The 19,460-nt window shown below is 48.0% G+C and overlaps 1 protein-coding gene across 1 annotated transcript in view; it reads right to left on the minus strand.

Moving 5' to 3' along the window:
* LOC119178625 (uncharacterized) overlaps window positions 1–19,460 on the minus strand; it is a 97,285-nt gene that overhangs the window by 16,242 nt on the left and 61,583 nt on the right. The window contains exons 15-20 of the mRNA XM_075887472.1: window positions 17,306–17,405; window positions 11,451–11,576; window positions 8,632–8,705; window positions 6,368–7,946; window positions 4,548–4,913; window positions 1,699–2,805 (exon numbers count right to left, since the gene is read on the minus strand). Coding sequence (XP_075743587.1) covers window positions 1,699–2,805; window positions 4,548–4,913; window positions 6,368–7,946; window positions 8,632–8,705; window positions 11,451–11,576; window positions 17,306–17,405 — 3,352 coding nt within the window. The remainder of the gene's footprint in view (window positions 1–1,698; window positions 2,806–4,547; window positions 4,914–6,367; window positions 7,947–8,631; window positions 8,706–11,450; window positions 11,577–17,305; window positions 17,406–19,460) is intronic.

The raw sequence follows: 19,460 nt of genomic DNA on the forward strand, positions 1-19,460 counted from the left end.
GTGCGCATGCTTCGCGTTTTCAAATCTCGCCAGCACTTAGCCCCCCGCGGACCGTCGGTTGCACGCTCGCATGTTCTCCCTAACAGTCGACCGTACTGTACCTTGTTCCCCCTGCCATCCCTCCCTGCTTATCTTCCAGCGCTTTCATTGGAATGAGAAGAGAGAGAAAACCATTGCAGTGCGCGACAAACTTTCTAACTCCACTTGTACTAGACAGATACTGTAAATTATTGTGGCAGCCAAATCGTAGGCAATAAGCTCCTTTACAGAATACATTACATGGCTTTTTAAAAAAGAAACCATTCCATGGCTACTTGGAATTGTGTTGCAAGGCCCCTTAAGTCTTGTCGCGTTCTTGTGGTGTAGCCTCTTGTAACGTTTCGCTGACGATCGCCTCACGGTCTTCATCAATTGCCTTTTAGAGCTGTAAATACCGCCTGGCTTCAGACGTCTTCGCCTTCTCGAGAAAGGTTAAGTACCTTGCAGTGGCTTAAAGCATCTAAATTCATTAGCTAGCACATATCTAATCGTGCCACTGATGCATGAATTTGTGATGTATGGTTACAGTATTGGGCATCTGTGCTAGACGTCGTGAGTTCAAATCCTATGAGACAATCATGTCTAACTTTTTTTATTTGTTAAAAAAAAAATTTCAGATCCTCTAATATATATTTGTTTATTTCTTTAAGGCACAGGCACCGATATCTCCGATGGAAAACTTGCACATGTTTTCCATATACTTTTTGCTTATAGAGGCTATGAATGCTCCAAGCATTAATAATTTCTCAGCTCATGCCATCTCACACACCTCACTCGAAGGCACCGTTTATGGCTCAAGATGCTTAAAATGGCAGTCGTACGGCCGTCGTGTGTTAGATTACAACTAACTAGCAAAGTGGCTTGAACAGCAAATTTGTAGTTGCTAGTATGCTCCTCTTCAAGAGCGATGATCTCCCAATCTGAAAAAAGCCTATACAACTGTCAATAAGAGAGGCTGCAGGCAGCTGTGGCCACACTGATATTCTGGTTAAAACTGTAAACATTAACGAGGCAAAGTGCAAAAATATGAAATTAAAAGAGGGCAGGAGTTCCACGACAACCTGGCAAAACTGTTAGAGCGTTTGGTATCAGGGCGAAAACGACTCTATTACTCGGCAAGCACGCAAAAATAGAAAATTTTAGGGCATTTCCCGCACATTGCATTTGAAGGGATACAGAAAGATGCAGGCAAGTAAAACAATAGCCAAACGACACAAATTACCCAGTAGGATCACCACTGCACTGTATGATAACTCAATGTGCTGTCACGTGGACCAAGGATTCTGTGGTGAATGGTATCACAGACCTGGCTGGTAAAAACACCAGCATCCTTTATTTCTTATCTGCAAACTTCATATGGCCATGACTGGCAAACGTAAGACCCTTTGGCTTCCCTTCTTATTTTAGCATCAGCAGTGATTTGTAGGAGAGTTTGTCTATGTCAACGTTAGTTTTCAGTATGACAAAGAACTGAAGCTAACAACAAGACAGATTCGTCTACCTACACCGCATTAGGAGGCTACAAAATGCTGCGAGATGAGCATATTTTGTCTTTTAGAAGTTAATACCTCGCTACATCACAAGACAACATTTGAGCCTAGATACGCACTGTGAACAAGCCCACAGATGTCATCATCTTACAAGCAACAAGGTGCTTACCTGGTTCCAAAAACCAGTGCGCTGGTGGTGGCACACCTTTTGACCTGTTGGCACCTCTAAATTTGCACACCCTATCCAGAAGTCCTGATGCTGCTCGCGCCCAACCAGACACATGTCCCACGGCACACAAAGCTTCGTCAATAAGTGCATTCACACGACGTTTCCTTTTGAGCACCTGCTGTGGCCCTGCTGCACCTCTTGACGTGCTAGGCTGGGACAGTGACGCAGGGGTCACAGAGGCTGACGAGGTCACCACCTGTTCCACAATGTCCCTCACTGTCTCAACGGTCACCACGTTGCCAACCACGGCATCAATGTCTGAAACGGCTGAACTTGCTGCAGAGTCCTCGTCTTGGTGCAAAGCGAGCCTTGATGTCGACGCATGCTCGTCCGGCATTCCATTTGCTAGCCCGCCGTGGCCATGTACGGATGCCGACGAGCTGACAATCAGCAAATTGCCCCCAACGTCTTCGGGGGCAGCGTTACTGCTGCAATCGTTGTCACAGTTGTCCAAGGAAACACTCACACCAGCTGCCGCTTCTTCTTCTGCATAGACCACAATCTCGGATGATGTTCCCGCTGCATGGGCTTCGACAAGAATCACATCGCAAGCAGACGAGGCCGCCGAGGCCGCACCATTTTCGTACGTCTCGGAGTCGTCAACATTCTGCGGTGTCGCAGGGTCCGAGCTGGTGCCACTGCTGCTACTGCTTCCACTGCCATTATTGCTGGCATTCCCATTGTCAACTTGTAAGGGCTGACTGCTGCTAGAAGTGCTGCCGGGAACACTATTTGAGGCAGGGGTGCCGTCGTGTGATGGCAGGCCGGCGGAAGAGTCGGCCACAATGGGCGGCCCGCTGCTGCTTGATAATGAAGACGACGATGAAGCATCGAGGTTTGCCGCATCATCAGTCCTGTGGTATGCCAGAGTAAGTGATGCCACGTCGATTGCGGGAGGAGAGCATGATGTGCTAGGGCCAGACGATGAGCATGATGGAAGGGAGACTAAATGATATGTGGACGGTGATGGGCCAGCTCCTCGCTGAGCTCCGAACACAGTACTGGACACTGAGTCAACCATGACTGATGTGATTCCCTCACTCGCTTCTGCAAAGTCGAAACAAAACAAAGAGAAAAGCTTGCTCAGTGACTGCAGCTAGATGAGCAAAGTAGACTAACAGATAATGATGAGACGACCACCATTCCGAGAGCTGTTCTTTACAAAAATACCATAATTTACCACTGTCCTGTAGTAGAAACTTGTCTCACAGCAGAGCAACACAGGTCATGCAATTTATACTGTCTTTACTATTCCACTTACTTAAGATATAAGTAAATGAATGGAGATACTATATTTGGTTTTTTGTTATGTTTATATGGGGTCTTTTCTATGTGGTATAACTACGGGTGGTCATTATGTGGGCTTAGCTTGAGTTAACAGGCCCCAAATCACTGTTCAGCCTTATTTAGGTGCTTTAAAGCAGATGAGTTGTGAATGTTATACAGTCGAATCTTGATAGTTCGAACTCTAAATTGCCTGAAAATTTGTTCAAATGAAAAGAAGTTCGGATTAGTGAAAGCTAAATGAACGGAGGGCTCACCATGCAATGGCGCATGTGCATTGAGCTAACACATGAGGGAGAAGTTTCAGGAGACTTACACTTACAAATCACAGGACATCCGTCATTAATTGAAGTAATCGGTGATGCACGTCTGCCGACGTTTATAAATTTCGCATGCAGCTTGCAAAGCATTTCTACTTCAGCTTCCGCATTCTCCTGGCAAAAGAAGTTGTCCGCGGCAATGTCCAGCGCCGACACTTTCTGAAGACGACGACAACAACGACAGTATCTCACCTACTACCCTCCGCCGCAGCCGCAGTGTGGCCAGCACGTGACAAGAAAGGAGGAGCATCGTCAGGCAGAAAGAAGCAGATCAGCATTTCAGAGAGAAAACCAACACTCCACGCCAGCTTTTTTTTTTTTTTTTTCTTGCTCTCTTCCCGCACGTCGTGTTGAAAGAATAAGGGTCTACGTGGCAGGGAGGGGAACGAGGGAAGCGTGACACTGGCGTGTGAGAGAGAGCCAACACTCTGCGATAACTTTCTTTTTTTTTCCTCTCTCTCTCTTCGCACGTGGCCTTAAAAGGAGGTCATAACGTGGCAGGGACGGAAAAGAGAGCAGCACTCCTTTTTCGACGAAAAGGGACGAAAGGGAACGCGCCTGTGCCACGCTTCTCCCACTGATCTCCACTAAGTGGCGAACAGTGGGAAGAAGTGTGGCACAGGAGCGTCGCAGATCGGCATTTGAGATAGAGCAAACATCCCACTGCAGCCTTTTCTTTCCTTTTCTTTTCCTTCGTGCGCAGCGTTGAAATGTGGGATGTGCCGTCGCGTGATTAGGCCTGGTGCCGAGAGCATTTTCGGAGCGCGGTATGTCCGAATCAATCGTCGCGAGTGCTTGCGCATTAAAATTACAGGGCGTTTTTGCCCATTAGAATACACATAGCTTTGACGGGACCTCAGCGTGAGTTAGAATTAACCGGAAGTTTGAATTAAGTATGTTCGAATTAATGAGATTCGACAGTACAAGCATGTATATTATCATGTATGCACATATTGGATATACACTATATAAATGAGTTTTTACGGTGCCATGGTTATACTACTGATTAAACCGAATGTATAAGAACAATATGCTCTCAGCAATGTTCACCGTTGACTGAGATATGTAGAGCCAGAGACCTTTATCAGACACATGAACCTTACCTCATCTTCCTTTTGACTTAAAAAAGACAACGAAATGAACTGTATAAGTGAGAACACACACGCTGCCCAAGATCAATCTTACCGGAATCACAAATCAGCAATTCGTAGACTTCTTCCCCGTTGTTCCCAGACTCCACAGGTTCCTCCGCTGCAGACGCTGCCGAAAAGCCACCTCCAGTTTCGGACTGGCTTGGCTGATCCGACGTGCCATTTGGATTCCCGTGGTCACTGGCAGCAGGGGCGCTGTCACAGGCGGTTGACACGGTGCGGGACGACTCCACACCCGAGTACGAGTCCGACGATGCTTCGTCAGGCACCGGAGGCAAATTTCCCACTGTAGCCTCTGCTCCTGTTGCTTCACCCCCGTCACCACAGCTGCTGCTTGTGCCCACATCATTGAAGGCTTGAGCATCTGGAACGTTCTCGTGGGAGTCTACTTCCACGGACCCTGCGGATGGTGTGAGAAAGCGCAGAAGCCAATTTTAACAGCTGGACAGCAGCTGCATGTGGGAGTCTCATAGCCTTATAAGCATGCTTTCCTAACTTCTAAATACAGCACATCCTGCAGAACCACAAAAATCTGTAATCTTTCTTCCACCACGTTTAGAGCAAATGCATGGCCTACTATGGGGGTGCTACAATGTCAGTGAAAAAAAACTTTGTGCTTTTTCCTAACAAAAAACCCAGTATGCCGCAATAGAAGGGACCCCTTATTAACCTTAATGATGTGGGCTTTCCTTCCACGCTTCTAAATAAAAATACCCAGGCATTTTTGCAATAAAGCAGCCCTTGTGGGCTGGAATTGAACCTAAGTTAATGTGGAACGTTTCTAGACAAAATTAGTTTTCACAACTTCGCTCCCCAGCCAGCACAAATGGCTGACAGGTGAACTCATGCCACTGCTATTCCATGATGATTCACGTGTTGCTGCAACCGACACATAACATGCTTCCTCGTGCTTGCTGAATATTTTCCGTAATTATTTGTAAATGGTGATAGCTTGTATAGGAGTTCCTTGGATTTTGCTGGTGTGACGAAAAATTCAGTTGAAAAATGCACATCAATCAACAATAATCTGTGCTTTCCTGCATGAGCGTCTACCAAAGGGACTTTGGTGATCTCTTTGAACCACCGTGAGAACCTGCAAGAAATGCTGTTCACAGTCTTGAACACCAACCTCAAAACACCCAATATCGAAACCACCTTCACTCGAGGTTGAATTTAGCTCAGGCTGCCTTCTTTAGTTGTCATTTGGGATGTACGTCCACCTTTGTTGAGAATGTTAAAGTAACAGCCGCTCTGCGTTTGAAGACTTGTTTTGGGTGATACTGGGGCAACTAGAAGAAGCTTCTTTGCCCACTGTTGGCTGGGCGGCTCATTTTCAGGAGATCGCACCTAATGTGCAATCAATTTCTATATCATTGTGAAACTGCATTTATATTTAGGATGAAGTGAGGTGCTTTCAGCAAGAAAGGAGGCAGGACTGATGCAAGCCATAACCGTTGTTTACACCACCAGGCAATGGGCACTAAAAAATGAGAATTGGGGTGGACATGTTCCTTTTTCCCTTATTGTTGCCTTCCCATGCAGTGTGACACCCACATTTTGATGAAGGCAATATACTAAAGGTCTCTATACAGTGCTGTGTCAGTGCACTTTAAAGAACATCATAAGGTAGAAATTTCAGGACACCCTCCACTACAGCGTGCATCATAATCTTATATTAGTTTTGGATGCTATTAGTATTATGCTTAGAAATGAGGTGCTCTGAGGAGCCTTCTTTCCATTATATTTTTTAAAATATGACTATAATGCAATAACAACTAAATACAAGCTGGAATACGTACAGTAAAAAAGCGTGCCAAAGGATCAATAATATCAAATTTTAGCATGAGTACTTACCTCCAAGGTATTCTGCCTCCTCTGTGCTGGACACAGACAAAGGCCGTGCGTTGTGGTGAAACAAACTACCAGAAGCTATTGAAGCACTCGTTGCATCAACAGTTGAGCATGTGATTTCGGCCAGACCTTCGGAATGCACTAACACAGCCTCAGCAGTGCTCACTTCTTCCTCACTACTGACAACAAGCTCACTCACTAGTGATCCGGCCTCGTTACCATCAACATCATCATCGTCATTGTCAAAATTTGGACATGAAACGGCTGACGTCACTTCACCGTTCGCTGCAGACGATGGGCCATTACCGTTCTGCGCAGACGTCACCTCTTCACGCTGAGCAGGCAACAACGAAGCGCCAGGTTGCTGCGTTGCGATCGCGGAGCTGACTTCCGCCGGACCCTCCTGCTCGGACGACTCGACGGCACTGCTCCTTCGCTCTGCGCTACCAGCGACATTTCTTTCACCACTCGCGCTGTTTGCCGACAACTCTTGAGCATCCGGAGTCGGTGAGGAGACCACAGCGATCTCCAGCTCAGCTGACGTGACGTTAGAACTGCTGCTGCCATTGCCCTCGCCGAAGCACGAAGGCAGCTCAAAATGGGCTGTGGAACTGCCCTCACTAGTCTGGTCCGGAGAGTTTTGCTCGGGAGCAGATGGTGTCGAACTTGCAACTGGCAAGCTCTGCTCCCCAAAGACAGCAGATGTCGATGGCATTGGTGTCACTGGACATGGAGACGCAGACACAGATGTTGAGCTGGTCACATCGCAAGCACGCTTAGCTTTGTGGATGTCTCTTCGACTGTGGTCATTTGATGACGAACTGATTATGGCAGACTGCTCTTCGTCAGGATTGCGAGGGTAGACTAGCGCCGCTGATGAGGAGCTCGATATGGAGTCCTGGAGGTCGATGGGCCCCACGGAGTCCTCCTCATTAGTTTCACCACCAACCATGCCAGAGCTCCCCTGAGAACTGTCATTCGTATTGTCATCTGAATTGCCCTCGGAGTTCTCTACCAGGTTCTCCACAGAGTTTTCCATCGAATCCTCAGCAATGTTCTCTGCAGAGCTCTGGGTCGGGCCACCATTGCCATTTGAAGATGTGCCCGAATGTTTGCTTGCTTGCCTAATACTTTGACTGTCACTCATGTCTGTGTTTGAGTTTCCATTGACACTGCCAAGTATATCAGCATCAGGCGAAACCCTCGAAGGTCCATTGGATGTAGACAGTGCTTCACTGATGCCGACAGGCAGATCTGGTTGAATGCAGACGACGGACTGCTGAGGCCCGTTAGACTGGTGTTGCCCCGCTGCTGAACTTGGACCAGGAAGTGGTGTTTTCGTACTGTGCTTCCATGTTAAACCTACAATAGACACTTTACTAGGACCAGGGACAGCTAGATCAGAGTCATCAGTCCGCCTCAACAGACCACTTGCTTCGTTCAGAGGTGCTAACGAGGCAGGTGGGGCAGCATGGGTAGAACCTATTGCTGTTGAATTTGTGCCAGGTCTCAGAGCTGGGGCAGTGTCAGTGGTATGCAATTTGCTGGTAGATGAAATTGGAATGCCAGTGGCCCCTGAAACCTGCAACAACACAGAATGAATGATCTGAAACCAGCGACAACGGTTACACGGCAAAGAAGCATTAGGCAAATCACACACACAATAACACGTACACACACCCTACAATAAGTGTAACAGTGTATTTTGCAACACATGGTATTTTTGTTACCTAAATTGTCATCTTTGCCACTACCATAAATTGGATGAGAAGAAACTGAACTAAAGGGTGACAACAAGGACTCCCTGTCTGTGATAAGATCGCTTGTAGCTCTGAGCTTCCTTTTGATTAAATCAAAAAATATACTATTCTCCCCACGGAACAGTTGCAATGTCCCCTAGGAAAAATTCCACGCAACAATGCTGTATTATGCATATACTGAAAGTTCCACTCATCTTTACATTAAATCCATTGACTGCTGTGTCACACTGTGACCCTGCAAGTGTTCTTCGAACTGCCTAGAACATTTTTACATCAGAAATGTTCCCGCTGACGAAATCGCACTGTTTTGGCAAAAGCTGCAAGACAGAGTGTTCCATCTAAAGAACAGGTAAGCCATGGAGGAAAAAATGAGCAAGATGCCGGGCTCACAATAAACCTGTCTCACAAAGCTATCTCATAGGACTCTATGACTAGCTTTAATAATCTGGAAGTGGCCTAGGAGCACAATGTCTTCAAGAGTACAAGTATGTAAGAATTTTACGCTACCATTAGACCCAGACGTTCAGCAACTCCACTGGCAACAATACCATTGCTGGTACCAGGAACGTCCTTTCCGTCATCTGTAAGCATTGGATGAAAGTGCTTGCTTTATCACACATGACTAACATTTTTGAATTTAGAACAAGGTCACGGTGCAAATGTCATGCAGAACATTGACTACATTTGCCAAGTTAACTGAATAACTTCCCTAAAATGGTTAATTATTTGTGGAAAGTCCACCTCGGTGGTACACTGGTTATAGCGTTCATCTGCTGACCTAAAAGTCGCCAGTGTGACACTGGTCGTGCCCATCACATTTAGATTGAAGCAAAATGCTAGAGGACAATGTACTTAGATTTAGGTGCTTGTTACAGTACATTATAGGGTGAAAATTTTTGGAGCACTCTATCACTGAGTGCTTCATAAAATCACACCATGGTTTCGGCATGCGAAATTGAAGATACTATTATTATATTTGTGAAATCATCATGAACAAAAGAGGCAGGTGATGCAAGCCCGTGAACAGTGAGGAAGGAAAAGAATAAAAGAAGCCAATAAGAAGACGCTTGTAAAGTATGTATAAAGAAGACCAAATAAGGAGACCAAGGTAGAGGAATTGATGGGATGACAAAGCTGAACTGCTGACGTGCACTAGGACGTAGGCACATACATCTCCAGCTGCGTACTGAGCACTTGATTAAGAGCTGCAGCAGTGCAGACACGAGAGGGGCTAATGTAGAGATGCCAAAGAATGCCTCCAGGTCACGAGCCTTGGCTACAAGGCTCACCACTTCTGCCTGCTCCAGTTCCTATGTCAGTCACCTGCCTTTGCCCAAGGCCACACACACAGTCATCTGGCTTCACCGTCAGCCCAGTCAGCTACAGGCAACGTCCTGTGGCACAGTTGCCCAGCCGAAGGACAGAACCTCCATCCACACCATAGAAGACATCTACTCTGTGTCAAAACTGTGGAGGTTGATTCCCAATGCATGCTTTGTGACATCTACTTTGACCACTTAGGAGGGCCAGGACATTTTTTTTACCCTTAGTTTGTCATGTTAGCATGGACAGCATAAACATATTGTGCAGATGGATTTGCTCTGCTCTCAAAATTACCTTGCTATTAATTGACTCTTTATTAGGGTGTTAGATTCTATGTATGATTCTATGTATGGTTTGTGGCACGCACATAATGTGCTCGATCTACCTATCAACAATGATAGTTCCTGACAAAAATTCATCAGCACAATGTTTCTTCTAGTCGCTATTATTTCTTTGGCAACCATAGTGGGCCTCCCATGATCTTGCCCACATTGACTGGCAGACCTTGCTTCCATGGTAGCCCTTTCCTTTTGCTAACAGCAGCACCCTTTTCTCATGGGGAGATGCGATCGTAAAAGTTTCATTTATCTGTAGCCTAGGGTAATGAATTTTTTTTTGCTGTATATATAGGCTTTGATGCTGATTTTAGATATGTAGTCAGTTTATAGTAAGTTGCACAGTTTTCGTTTTGCGCCATGAAAATGTGTAAAGTATAGTTCGTTTTGGACAAACTTCTATGCCATTAACTTTTGTGGTTATGAGTTATCAATGGCTCATATTGCTCCACATTACTTCCCTATAAAAGGGAAGCTCGTAGTAGCTTTCATGAGAAGTGTACATTGACTATATGTATAAAAAAAACCTTCCTCCTAATTTTTAACCCAATTTCTAGAATACATCCTCGTGAATAGAGTTACTACTGGCACCTATATCTTAACCATGCCACACTGTTGCAGATGTCTAGTCCTTTCCCAATTTTACTCCGCTACTGCAATTGAGATGTAGCTGAGACATGGCTGTTGTTACTGCGTTGCTGTGTCTCTCTAATTGCGTCTGTTTAGCGGCACTTGACCAAGCGTCAACATAGCCATCAAGCATCGGACATTATGTGTGTTCGCAGCGTGCAGTCACTGCAAGCAAGGAATTCTGCGCTCGGCAACAGTAAACACACATGAGAAAAAAAGAAGATCTCTTGATTTAATGGAAGGGTGCATCAAGTGACTGTTGCGACAGTCTGAGAACAACTTAGTGGCCACTTCTGATTCCTACCGCAGAAAAAATGAGTAATAAACCCAGCATAAAAACTCATCCACACCTGCAACTAGCAACGGTCACATGACAATTCATGACTGGTGACCAAGAAGCGACTTTACGTGACTGACAATCACATCTGCATGTGACATGCTCACAGATAGCATCTTCTTCCATCGCCATCACCCCATACGAGCTGACATCTTGTAAAATCGAGCAGCAAGTAACTCGACTGAAGCAGTTGCTATACAGCCAATGCAGTCATTTGCGACTAGCTTGGTCGTGTGACTAATGATACATAGTCATCACAGGTGTTGTGAACGAGACTTTACAACCTTCCTGAGGAGCCCAAGCGAAGAACCCTTACCTAGGACATACAGCTCTTATAAGCACGACCAAATGCAACAGAAAATGTGCCAGTGATAACAAGGAGTAAAGGCCACTGTACTCTGCCCATAACCGTGTTGAGTGCATGAGGTACCACCCGCACACTAGGCCAATCTTCACCAATACCCGCAGTAATGACCAATCTGTTCGCTGCTCTAAATGCAGATCCAGAAAATAATTCCAATGGCAGTCAAAACAGCTCTACCAAAAGCACAAAACTGAGCTTAAGTCAAAGGCATGCTGAATCACCAGATAAAACAATTTGAAAAATGATAAAAATAAGCACAAGGTACGGAAAGCCTCTGGCGGCCACTCTGCTTCTACTTCTAGCACTGCCCAGTGATGTCCACAGCAACTGCACTCACCAGAGCCTGGCCGTTTCCCCTGCAAGCCGCGAGGCCTATCTGAACTTTTTTTAGGTGCCGGTGTTGGCAACGCACCATCGCTGTTTGCGCTTTTTAATTTCGGCTGTTCGGCTGATGATGACGCACCTGAAAACAACAAAAAGAAGCGTTGAATGAACTACTGCTGCAGCCAAACATTCACACCACTTACCGACTACAGTGAAAAGACACCTTCGTCCCGCTACCCACCTTTTGCCTCTATGCATTTTAGAGCCCCCACTGTTTGAACTCATAATTTTGGAGTTTCTAATGTACAGTAAGACCTTCTTTTTCTCTTCTTTTTTTTTTTTGTCACTGAAAAAAGTTGCACTCTACACTGATGGCATTACGACAGTGCGGTGTTGTTTTTTGCATTGTAGCACAAAAAGAAGTTACATATAAGCTTGCAGCATCATTAGAAAAATTTAAGTGCAAATATTATTTTTGCCTGCCCTTGTTTATCTGCTACCACATTTTAAATGCTGTTACATTCCATAAACTGAAATGCCACTTCAGAAATTTTATCTCGGATAAAATACTTTTGGGGTGAAGCTATATCATCTATGCTGTCACGCGCTAACACTAAATCGCGCACAACACACCGCTACGTCTTGCCACTCTCCCCGACCAGGCCGAACTCTCCCCTTCCCCATGCACGCAACCCCCCCAGCTCCCAGTCCCAATGATGATGATGGTGCCATCATGTAGTGCCCTCTCTCGGCCAAGTCCCGATGATGATGATGCCGTCACGTAACGCTTTCTCTCGGCCACCCTCACAGGTCTCCCCCCCCTCAAAATGTGAAGCCACCACTACACATCGCCTGCAGCTTCATGGTAGAGTGTCAGCTGATCTGCCTGTCTCACACCGTGGCGACGACTCGTTTTGGAGTCCACTAGAACAAAGTCATTCTGTCCTACACCTCTCACTGCCCGAAAGGGACTGGAACACCAGGGTGCAAGCTTTGAGGAGAAGCCCTTGGTGGCATCGCTGAGGGAGTGGCTTTCGAGCAGAACAAGATCACCCTCCTGTATTGTCAGTGGCCGCCTGTTCTGGTCGTAGCGAGTCTTCTGGGCCCGCCACATGTGGTCCTGGTGTGCCCTGGAGAAGTCAAGCACCTCCTGCAGACACTAGGAGACCTCAGTAGCAAATGCACAGTATGCTGTCGCAAGAGGCTCCGCGTCGTCTTTGGCTTCAGCCTGTGTCCATGGGGTTCTCAGCTCCCGGCCATAACAGAGGAAGGCAGGCGTGTAGCCCGTGACAACGCCTTCAGCCGTGCGCATGGCCAGAGCAATTTTAGGGATGTGCTGGTCCCAGTCTTTGTGGTTGGAACAATAAGCCCTAAGGCACTGCTTGGTAGTGCCATTGTGGCACTCCACCATTTGCCCGGCAGGGCAGTACGGAACAGTGTGTCGGTCTTGTATGCCCCAGTGCCCAAGGAGGCCCTTCCACAACCTGCTTACAAAGGGCTTTCCATTATCACATGAAATGGAGACAGGTGTGCCATGCCTGCAAAAAACCTGGATCATGCAGGCCACCACACTCTTGCTGTTTGCTGCCCGTAATGGGAAAAGTTCAATGAACTTGATGAACTTGTCAATTACCACGAGAAGGTACTTGTGACGTCGAGGCGTCATAGTCAAGGGCCCAATTATGTCCACGCTGAGCTGTTCCATAGGGGCAGTGGCTCATTGGCTGCTCATCAGCCCTTCTGGCTTCTGGCGGTGGGCTTTGGTGCGCTGACAAACCTGGCAGCATCGCACATACTTAGATATGTCTGAGCGCATACCCAACCACACAAAATTCTGAGAAATGCGTTTGAGGGTCTTAAAAAAGCCGGAGTGGCCGCTAATCGGGTGGTCATGGGACAGTCGCAGGACCAAGTTGCAGAGATGGTTTGGTAGCCAAGGTACTTTTCTGTTCCCTTGGTGCTGTACAAGCAACCCACTCTTTTCCATCTCGGTCGTCTCCGCCAGGTCTTTGATCAAAGGTTGATCACTGTCAGTGGGCGGAAGCTTCCCTCCCTTCATCACAGTTCGTAGTTTTGACAGTATGGGGTCCTGCTCTTGTTCCTGGTCAAGGAGCCCTGCATCATTCAAGACAGTAGTGTCGTCCACTTCAAACGCTACAGCAACAGCCTCAAAGCTGATTTGTGGGCTGGGCTCTGGAACAGCCATAGGGAACAGCGTCTCGTGTAGACTCTGGCCTGGAACTTCCTGGTGCTGAAGGGGAGCTGTGCTCAAGGCGTCGGCTGGCACATTTGCAAGACCCCGCCTGTGCTTGATCCTGCAGTTGAAACCTTGCAGCCGCAAAACCCAACGCTTTACACGTGGTGAGGCCTGGTCTGTGGTGAACATCCAGGACAGTGAGGAGTGATCACAGTGTATCTCAAAGTCGGTGAACTCAAGGTATGGTCGGAACTTGTCCACCACCCACACCACAGCCAGACACTCCCATTCTTGCACTGTATAGCTGCTCTGCCTCAGTGAGGACCCTGCTAATGAAGCTTACTGGACGCAGTTGAGCATCACTCTTGGCTTCCTGCAGAAGCACCGCTGCAATGCCGACTCCACTGGCGTCTGTTTCCACCACGAATGGTCTGTTGAGGTCCAGCAAGTTTACTAGACATCGTCAGCCAGGAACTGCTTAAGTGCTCTAAAAGCTTCCTCTTGCTTCAGCTCCCACCGCCAACGTTGGTTTTCCTTAAGGAGTTCTGTGAGTGGACGTGCAGCGATAGAAAACTGAGGTATGAACCCTCTGTAATAGCCTGCTAGTCCCAGGAAGGCCTGCAGCTGTCCGAGTGTTGTTGAGGATAGTCCAGCACCACACGCACTTTTTCCTTGTCCGGCCTACACTGCCCGGGCAATATTTCATGGCCAAGAAACTTCAGGTATTGACATCACACGTGCACCTTCTCTGAATTAATGGTCAACTGTGCCGAACTTATCCGCTTCAATACCTCCCGAACATGCTCGAGATGATCCTCTAGGGTCTCCGAATACACCAGGACATCATCGAGAAAGGCCATGGCAAACTGGTGATTGATTCCCTCCAGTAGTCGGTCCATCAGGGTCTGGAACGTGGAAGGACCTCCGGCAACTCCAAAGAGCATTCTCAAGAACTCGAAGGTTCCCCGATGGCAAATGAACGCTGTCTTTGGAATATCCTGCTCTTGAACAGGGATTTGAAAAAAAACCTGTGAAAGATCAAAACTTGAGAACCACCTGGCTCGTCCCAGCTGTGCCAGCAACCAATCAGTCCTGGGCATGGAGTGGACTGGCACCTTAGTGCGTGCATTCAGCTGGCGGTAATCCACAGCCATGCGGTAGCCACCAGACTTCTCAACCAGGACTGGAGCACTGGCATGCTGACTTTGGCTAGGGCGGATGAGGTTCTGTGCCAGCAGGTCGTGAATGCAGTTGTCCATGATGGCCTGCTTCTTGGCTTCACTGGTTGCAGTTTGCATCAAACAGGTGGGTTGTCTCCCGTGTCTATGCGATGCTCTGCCAGGGTTGTGCAGCCCGGAGTGGTGGTGAAGATTTCACTAAACTCTTCTAAAACGTGTTTCATGCGTGGGTCTAGGTCCGATGAGTGGCCGGGAATAATCACATTGCAGGCTTCAGTCGCCTCCGGCACACTGGCACACACACTGGCCTCGCCCTCAGCAAAAATGCAGCGCAGACTGTCTCCAAAATCATCCACTACCTCTGGCTGTTCCCTAACGGCCTTGACAAAGGGCACAATTCTTTGTGGTTGTGTGCCGATAGTCCAGCCACCAAGTGACACGTGCAGCGAGATGCCACTCACCGTCAGGAAATCCCTACCAAGGACAACGTCACGGCACAGGTCAGGAACGCACAAAAACTGCTGTCTGCGGCAACCGGCAGCCCACTCGATCTGGCACTTTAGAGACATGGTTGACTGCGACCAGCCTGATGCCAAACGCAGCACGCGTACGTCTGCCTTAGGTTTCGCTCCAGAAGCTTGGGCCGCCGCCGCAGCGTGCGGTCCGAAGAACCTTACACTTGAGCCTGTGTTTAGCAGGGCCTTGAATATCGACGACCCGATACGAACCTCCATAAGGGGCCCTTTGCCATCGGCTGTGGTCGCTACTTGGTGGGCACTGCCGTAGGTGTCCGCCGGGCAGCACCTACCGCCACTGGTTTCCTGGGCACTGTGCTTGCAGGTGACCCGATCGCTGGCACCGGAAGCAAACGGGTGGCCCCATTCGTCGATCCGTGGCACAGTTACGAGAAATGTGGCCGAATCCACCACAGCGATGGCACTGCACACGCATTGCTCCACTCGTGGGCTCCTGCCGCGGCGTCGGTCCCGGCCCGTAGGGTGAGAACGGAGGCGCTGTGTCGCAAGAGTACTGCCGGTCCCGGCAGTATGACGGGTCCAGTGCAGCTGGATGCAATGGCCAGTGATAAGTCAACGGCACCGGTGGGACAGCAGCAAACCAAGCAAAAAACGCCGTCTCCATAGTGCTCGGCTGCGGCAGCGAGCGATAGACAGATCCAGGCTAGGGCGGAACGCCGGATCTCTGGCTACTTGGTTGCTCGGAAGTGGCGATGGTCTGTACTGGAGGCGACGCCAAGCCCGCTCCATTAGGCTGTCGACTGCCTTCACCAACTCGGCGAGGTCGTTGTAGGCATGCCCCTCCGCCAAATCTTGCAGCTGAGGGTGCATCTGCCTCGGTACGCGCTGCACCTTCTCGGCTTGGAGACCTCTTCCCTGATGCGGTTGTAAAACGTAGCGACCGCATAAATAAACTCCTTCAGATTCTCTTCCGGGTGCTGCGTGCACTGTTCGAGCTCCGCCTTCAGGCGACGCGCGTCAATCGACGAGAACTTGAAGCGGAAGGCGGCAGTGAATTGCTCCGACGAGTCGAACCCGCGCATGAACCACCACCACAACTTCGTGCCGCCCTTAAGGGCAGCCGGTGCCACGTGAGTCAGTTGCTTATCGGCGGCGACCCCCATCACAAGGCAGAAGTTTTCCAGGCGTTCAAGAAACTCCTCCGGCGACTGCAAATCTCTAACACCGGAGTAGCGGGGGAGTTGCGCAGCCGCGAGCTGAAGTGCACAGTCGTCGGTGGCCTGAGAAACCGCGCCAGTGTTAGCGATCACAGTCCATGCTCCCACGTGCAGAGCTGTGGGCAGCGGCGTCGCCATCACTCGATCGCGCACAACCGCTGCGATTCGTTCGTGCACTATGGCGGAGCCGTCAGTGCCCAGCAACAGCTCTTTAACGACACCTTGGACCTTAGGCATGTTATCCGCTGCTGTTGTCGGGCCTGAAGCCATCCCGGACAAGCCCCTACTTGTCACGCGCTAACCCTAAATCGCACACAACACACCGCTACGTCTTGCCAGTCTCCCCAACCAGGCCGAACTCTCCCCTTCCCCACACACGCAACCCCCACAACTACCAGTTCCAATGATGATGATGGTGCCATCATGTAGTGCCCTCTCTCGGCCAAGTCCCAACGATGATGATGATGATGCCGTCACGTAACTCCCTCTCTCGGCCACCCTTACAGTGCAATAAGCAAGGACTATTACTAATGACATGTATTATCAATATGTTGTCCATGGCATTAATTTCCTTCTCCGTACACATCATACCATCTTTAATGTTATCACAGTCCTTTATGTACATCTCCTAAAACAGCTGAGAAGTGCATCTGCCGACTTCTTAGAGATTCTTGCCCGTATAAAAAGTTCAAGCAAAGATAGAAAATTCTAAGATTATGATGTCTGAATGATTAGAAAGGTTAAAAAAAAAGAACAAACACTCTTGGCAAAACAGGATTCATTCTAGCAAAGAGGCTTACTTGGGAAAGCTTTATGGCTCACTGGCTCTTTGGTAGCAACTTGGCCGTTCTGGGTCAACTGAGCAAGACTGTTTTCAGTCGAAGGTAACGCTGACACGACCTGGAATTAAAACAACAAGCAGCCTTTATTTATACAAAGTAGCAAACACCAGGGGAACAAAGCGTAAAATGAAACAAATAAAAGATTACTGTAAAAACCCGCACATAGTCGAAGGTTTCTTGTTTTTATGATGTGAAATTTCGGCCTCTGACTATATGCAGACCCCAAGAATTTTCAGCCGAGAGTTGGCAGTTGTGGTTTCGGCATTGTGCAGCAATATCTTCATCAGGCCTCTGCATTTTAGGCAGCACTGGCATTAGTCCTACTTCCTGACGGCCACGATTTTACATCATGTGAGGACCATGAAAACAGTATTTGGCTGCCTTTAAAAGCGAAGAGATCTCAGATGGCAGTTTGGTGCACACGAGTGAAACATTTGTGGTTGGAGGAAACAGATGGAAGACCTCTTTATGTGCAGAGGCCTGAGAAGTTTCTGGGGGTCGAAAAATGTAACATTTTCCGATGTGAATGGGAATTGACAGACTTCGTCCAGGAGTGATGGAGCGCCTGAACAAACGCCTGAAGTTTGACGTGTTTCAGTGTCACCTCCTAGAAGTGACTGCAGGACGACTTGCACGCAACGAGCTCGTCATCGCCCCGAGAGGGCATCCTGGCTGTGGCCGCTTGATGTGGGCCCAAATAAATTATATACAGACCACATCAAATGCATGTATAAGGAGTGAACGAAGGCCAGAAGTGATCCCTGCCAGACAGTTGAAACGGGCGTCGCCAGCAATGCTGGGCGCATATAAATCTAACTGGCAAGGAGGAACCAGGTGTCGATTAGCGGGACTGCCATGGACGAATGTAGGGATTGCGTCTGTTACCGTATTTACTCGCGTAATCCTCGCACTTTTTTTGCCAGAATATCGATGCAAAGTTGGGGGGGTGCGAGAATTACGCGGGGAAAACTTTCCACGAAAACCCAGAGAGCGAAAAAGCAAACGAAGTGGCCGCAAATCGGAATTCTCACACCAGCAACTTACAGCAAGCTTTAATAAGTAGTAATTTGAATTTACCTCAACAATAAAAGCAGAAGTTCAACACAAGCCATGATTTATTTGAGATACAAATTGTGGAAGCAAATAGTCGATAATTAGAATACCATACGCGAAGCTTGTGGGCGTTGCGGGCGTAGCGGTCGCGGTCGGCGCTCAACAGGAGCCCTCAAAACGTAAGCGTAGTACGTCAGTGTTGGGCTGATGGCTATTTAACAGAATCATTCGCAGTTTCCTTCTGAAGAAATAAAGTTTACCATCAATCCCAGTTTTAGGCACACAGCAGGCAAAACGCGTCTTGGTGGATTTCAGGTGTCGTCACCAGTAGCGAACACAAAACTCGTAGGCTCCGAAGGGCCTACCGACGGCCCTGTTGCCGTTGTTTAGCGCATCATCTATCACTTGCAACTTGGAGCAGCCGTGTGGCTTCAGTATCGCCCCATAACGTGCCAAAATTATCGACACAACATACAAATCACGCCGCAACGCGCACTGGCCACTTCGGCTTGGCTTGAACTGGATTGAATCTCCGTGCAATAGTACGCTTGATCCTTAAGAGATGGCACCAGATTGTGTGCGCTATCATCATTAATGGCTGGAACGAGCACACCACAATATTGCGACAGTTTTCTGGGGTGCGATAATTACTCGAGGAAAAAAAATCGTATTTTTTCTTGGGCGATGTTGGGGGTGCTATAATTATGCGAGTGCGAAGATTACGCGAGTAAATACGGTACTTGGGAGAAAAAAAGTCCAGATTTCGACGACTGAAGTTGGGGGTGCGTTAATTATGCGAGTGCGTTCATTATGCGAGTAAATATGGTATACACCTTGATAAGTGATTTTACGGCTTAGCACCACTCCACTGCAGTGAAACCACCATTACGGGATGACACATGTGGATTAATATGCATTTATTCGTTTGTTTCGAATAATGCAAAATTTTGAATAATTTAAATTCGATTTGAAGCGAATTCGAATACTGCACTATTCGTTCGAATATTTGAAACATTCACACAAGCTTAGTAATTACTATGATGCACTTAATACAGTACAA

The sequence above is a fragment of the Rhipicephalus microplus genome, chromosome 1 (assembly GCF_043290135.1).
Source record: "Rhipicephalus microplus isolate Deutch F79 chromosome 1, USDA_Rmic, whole genome shotgun sequence".
Taxonomy (NCBI): Eukaryota; Metazoa; Arthropoda; class Arachnida; order Ixodida; family Ixodidae; genus Rhipicephalus; species Rhipicephalus microplus.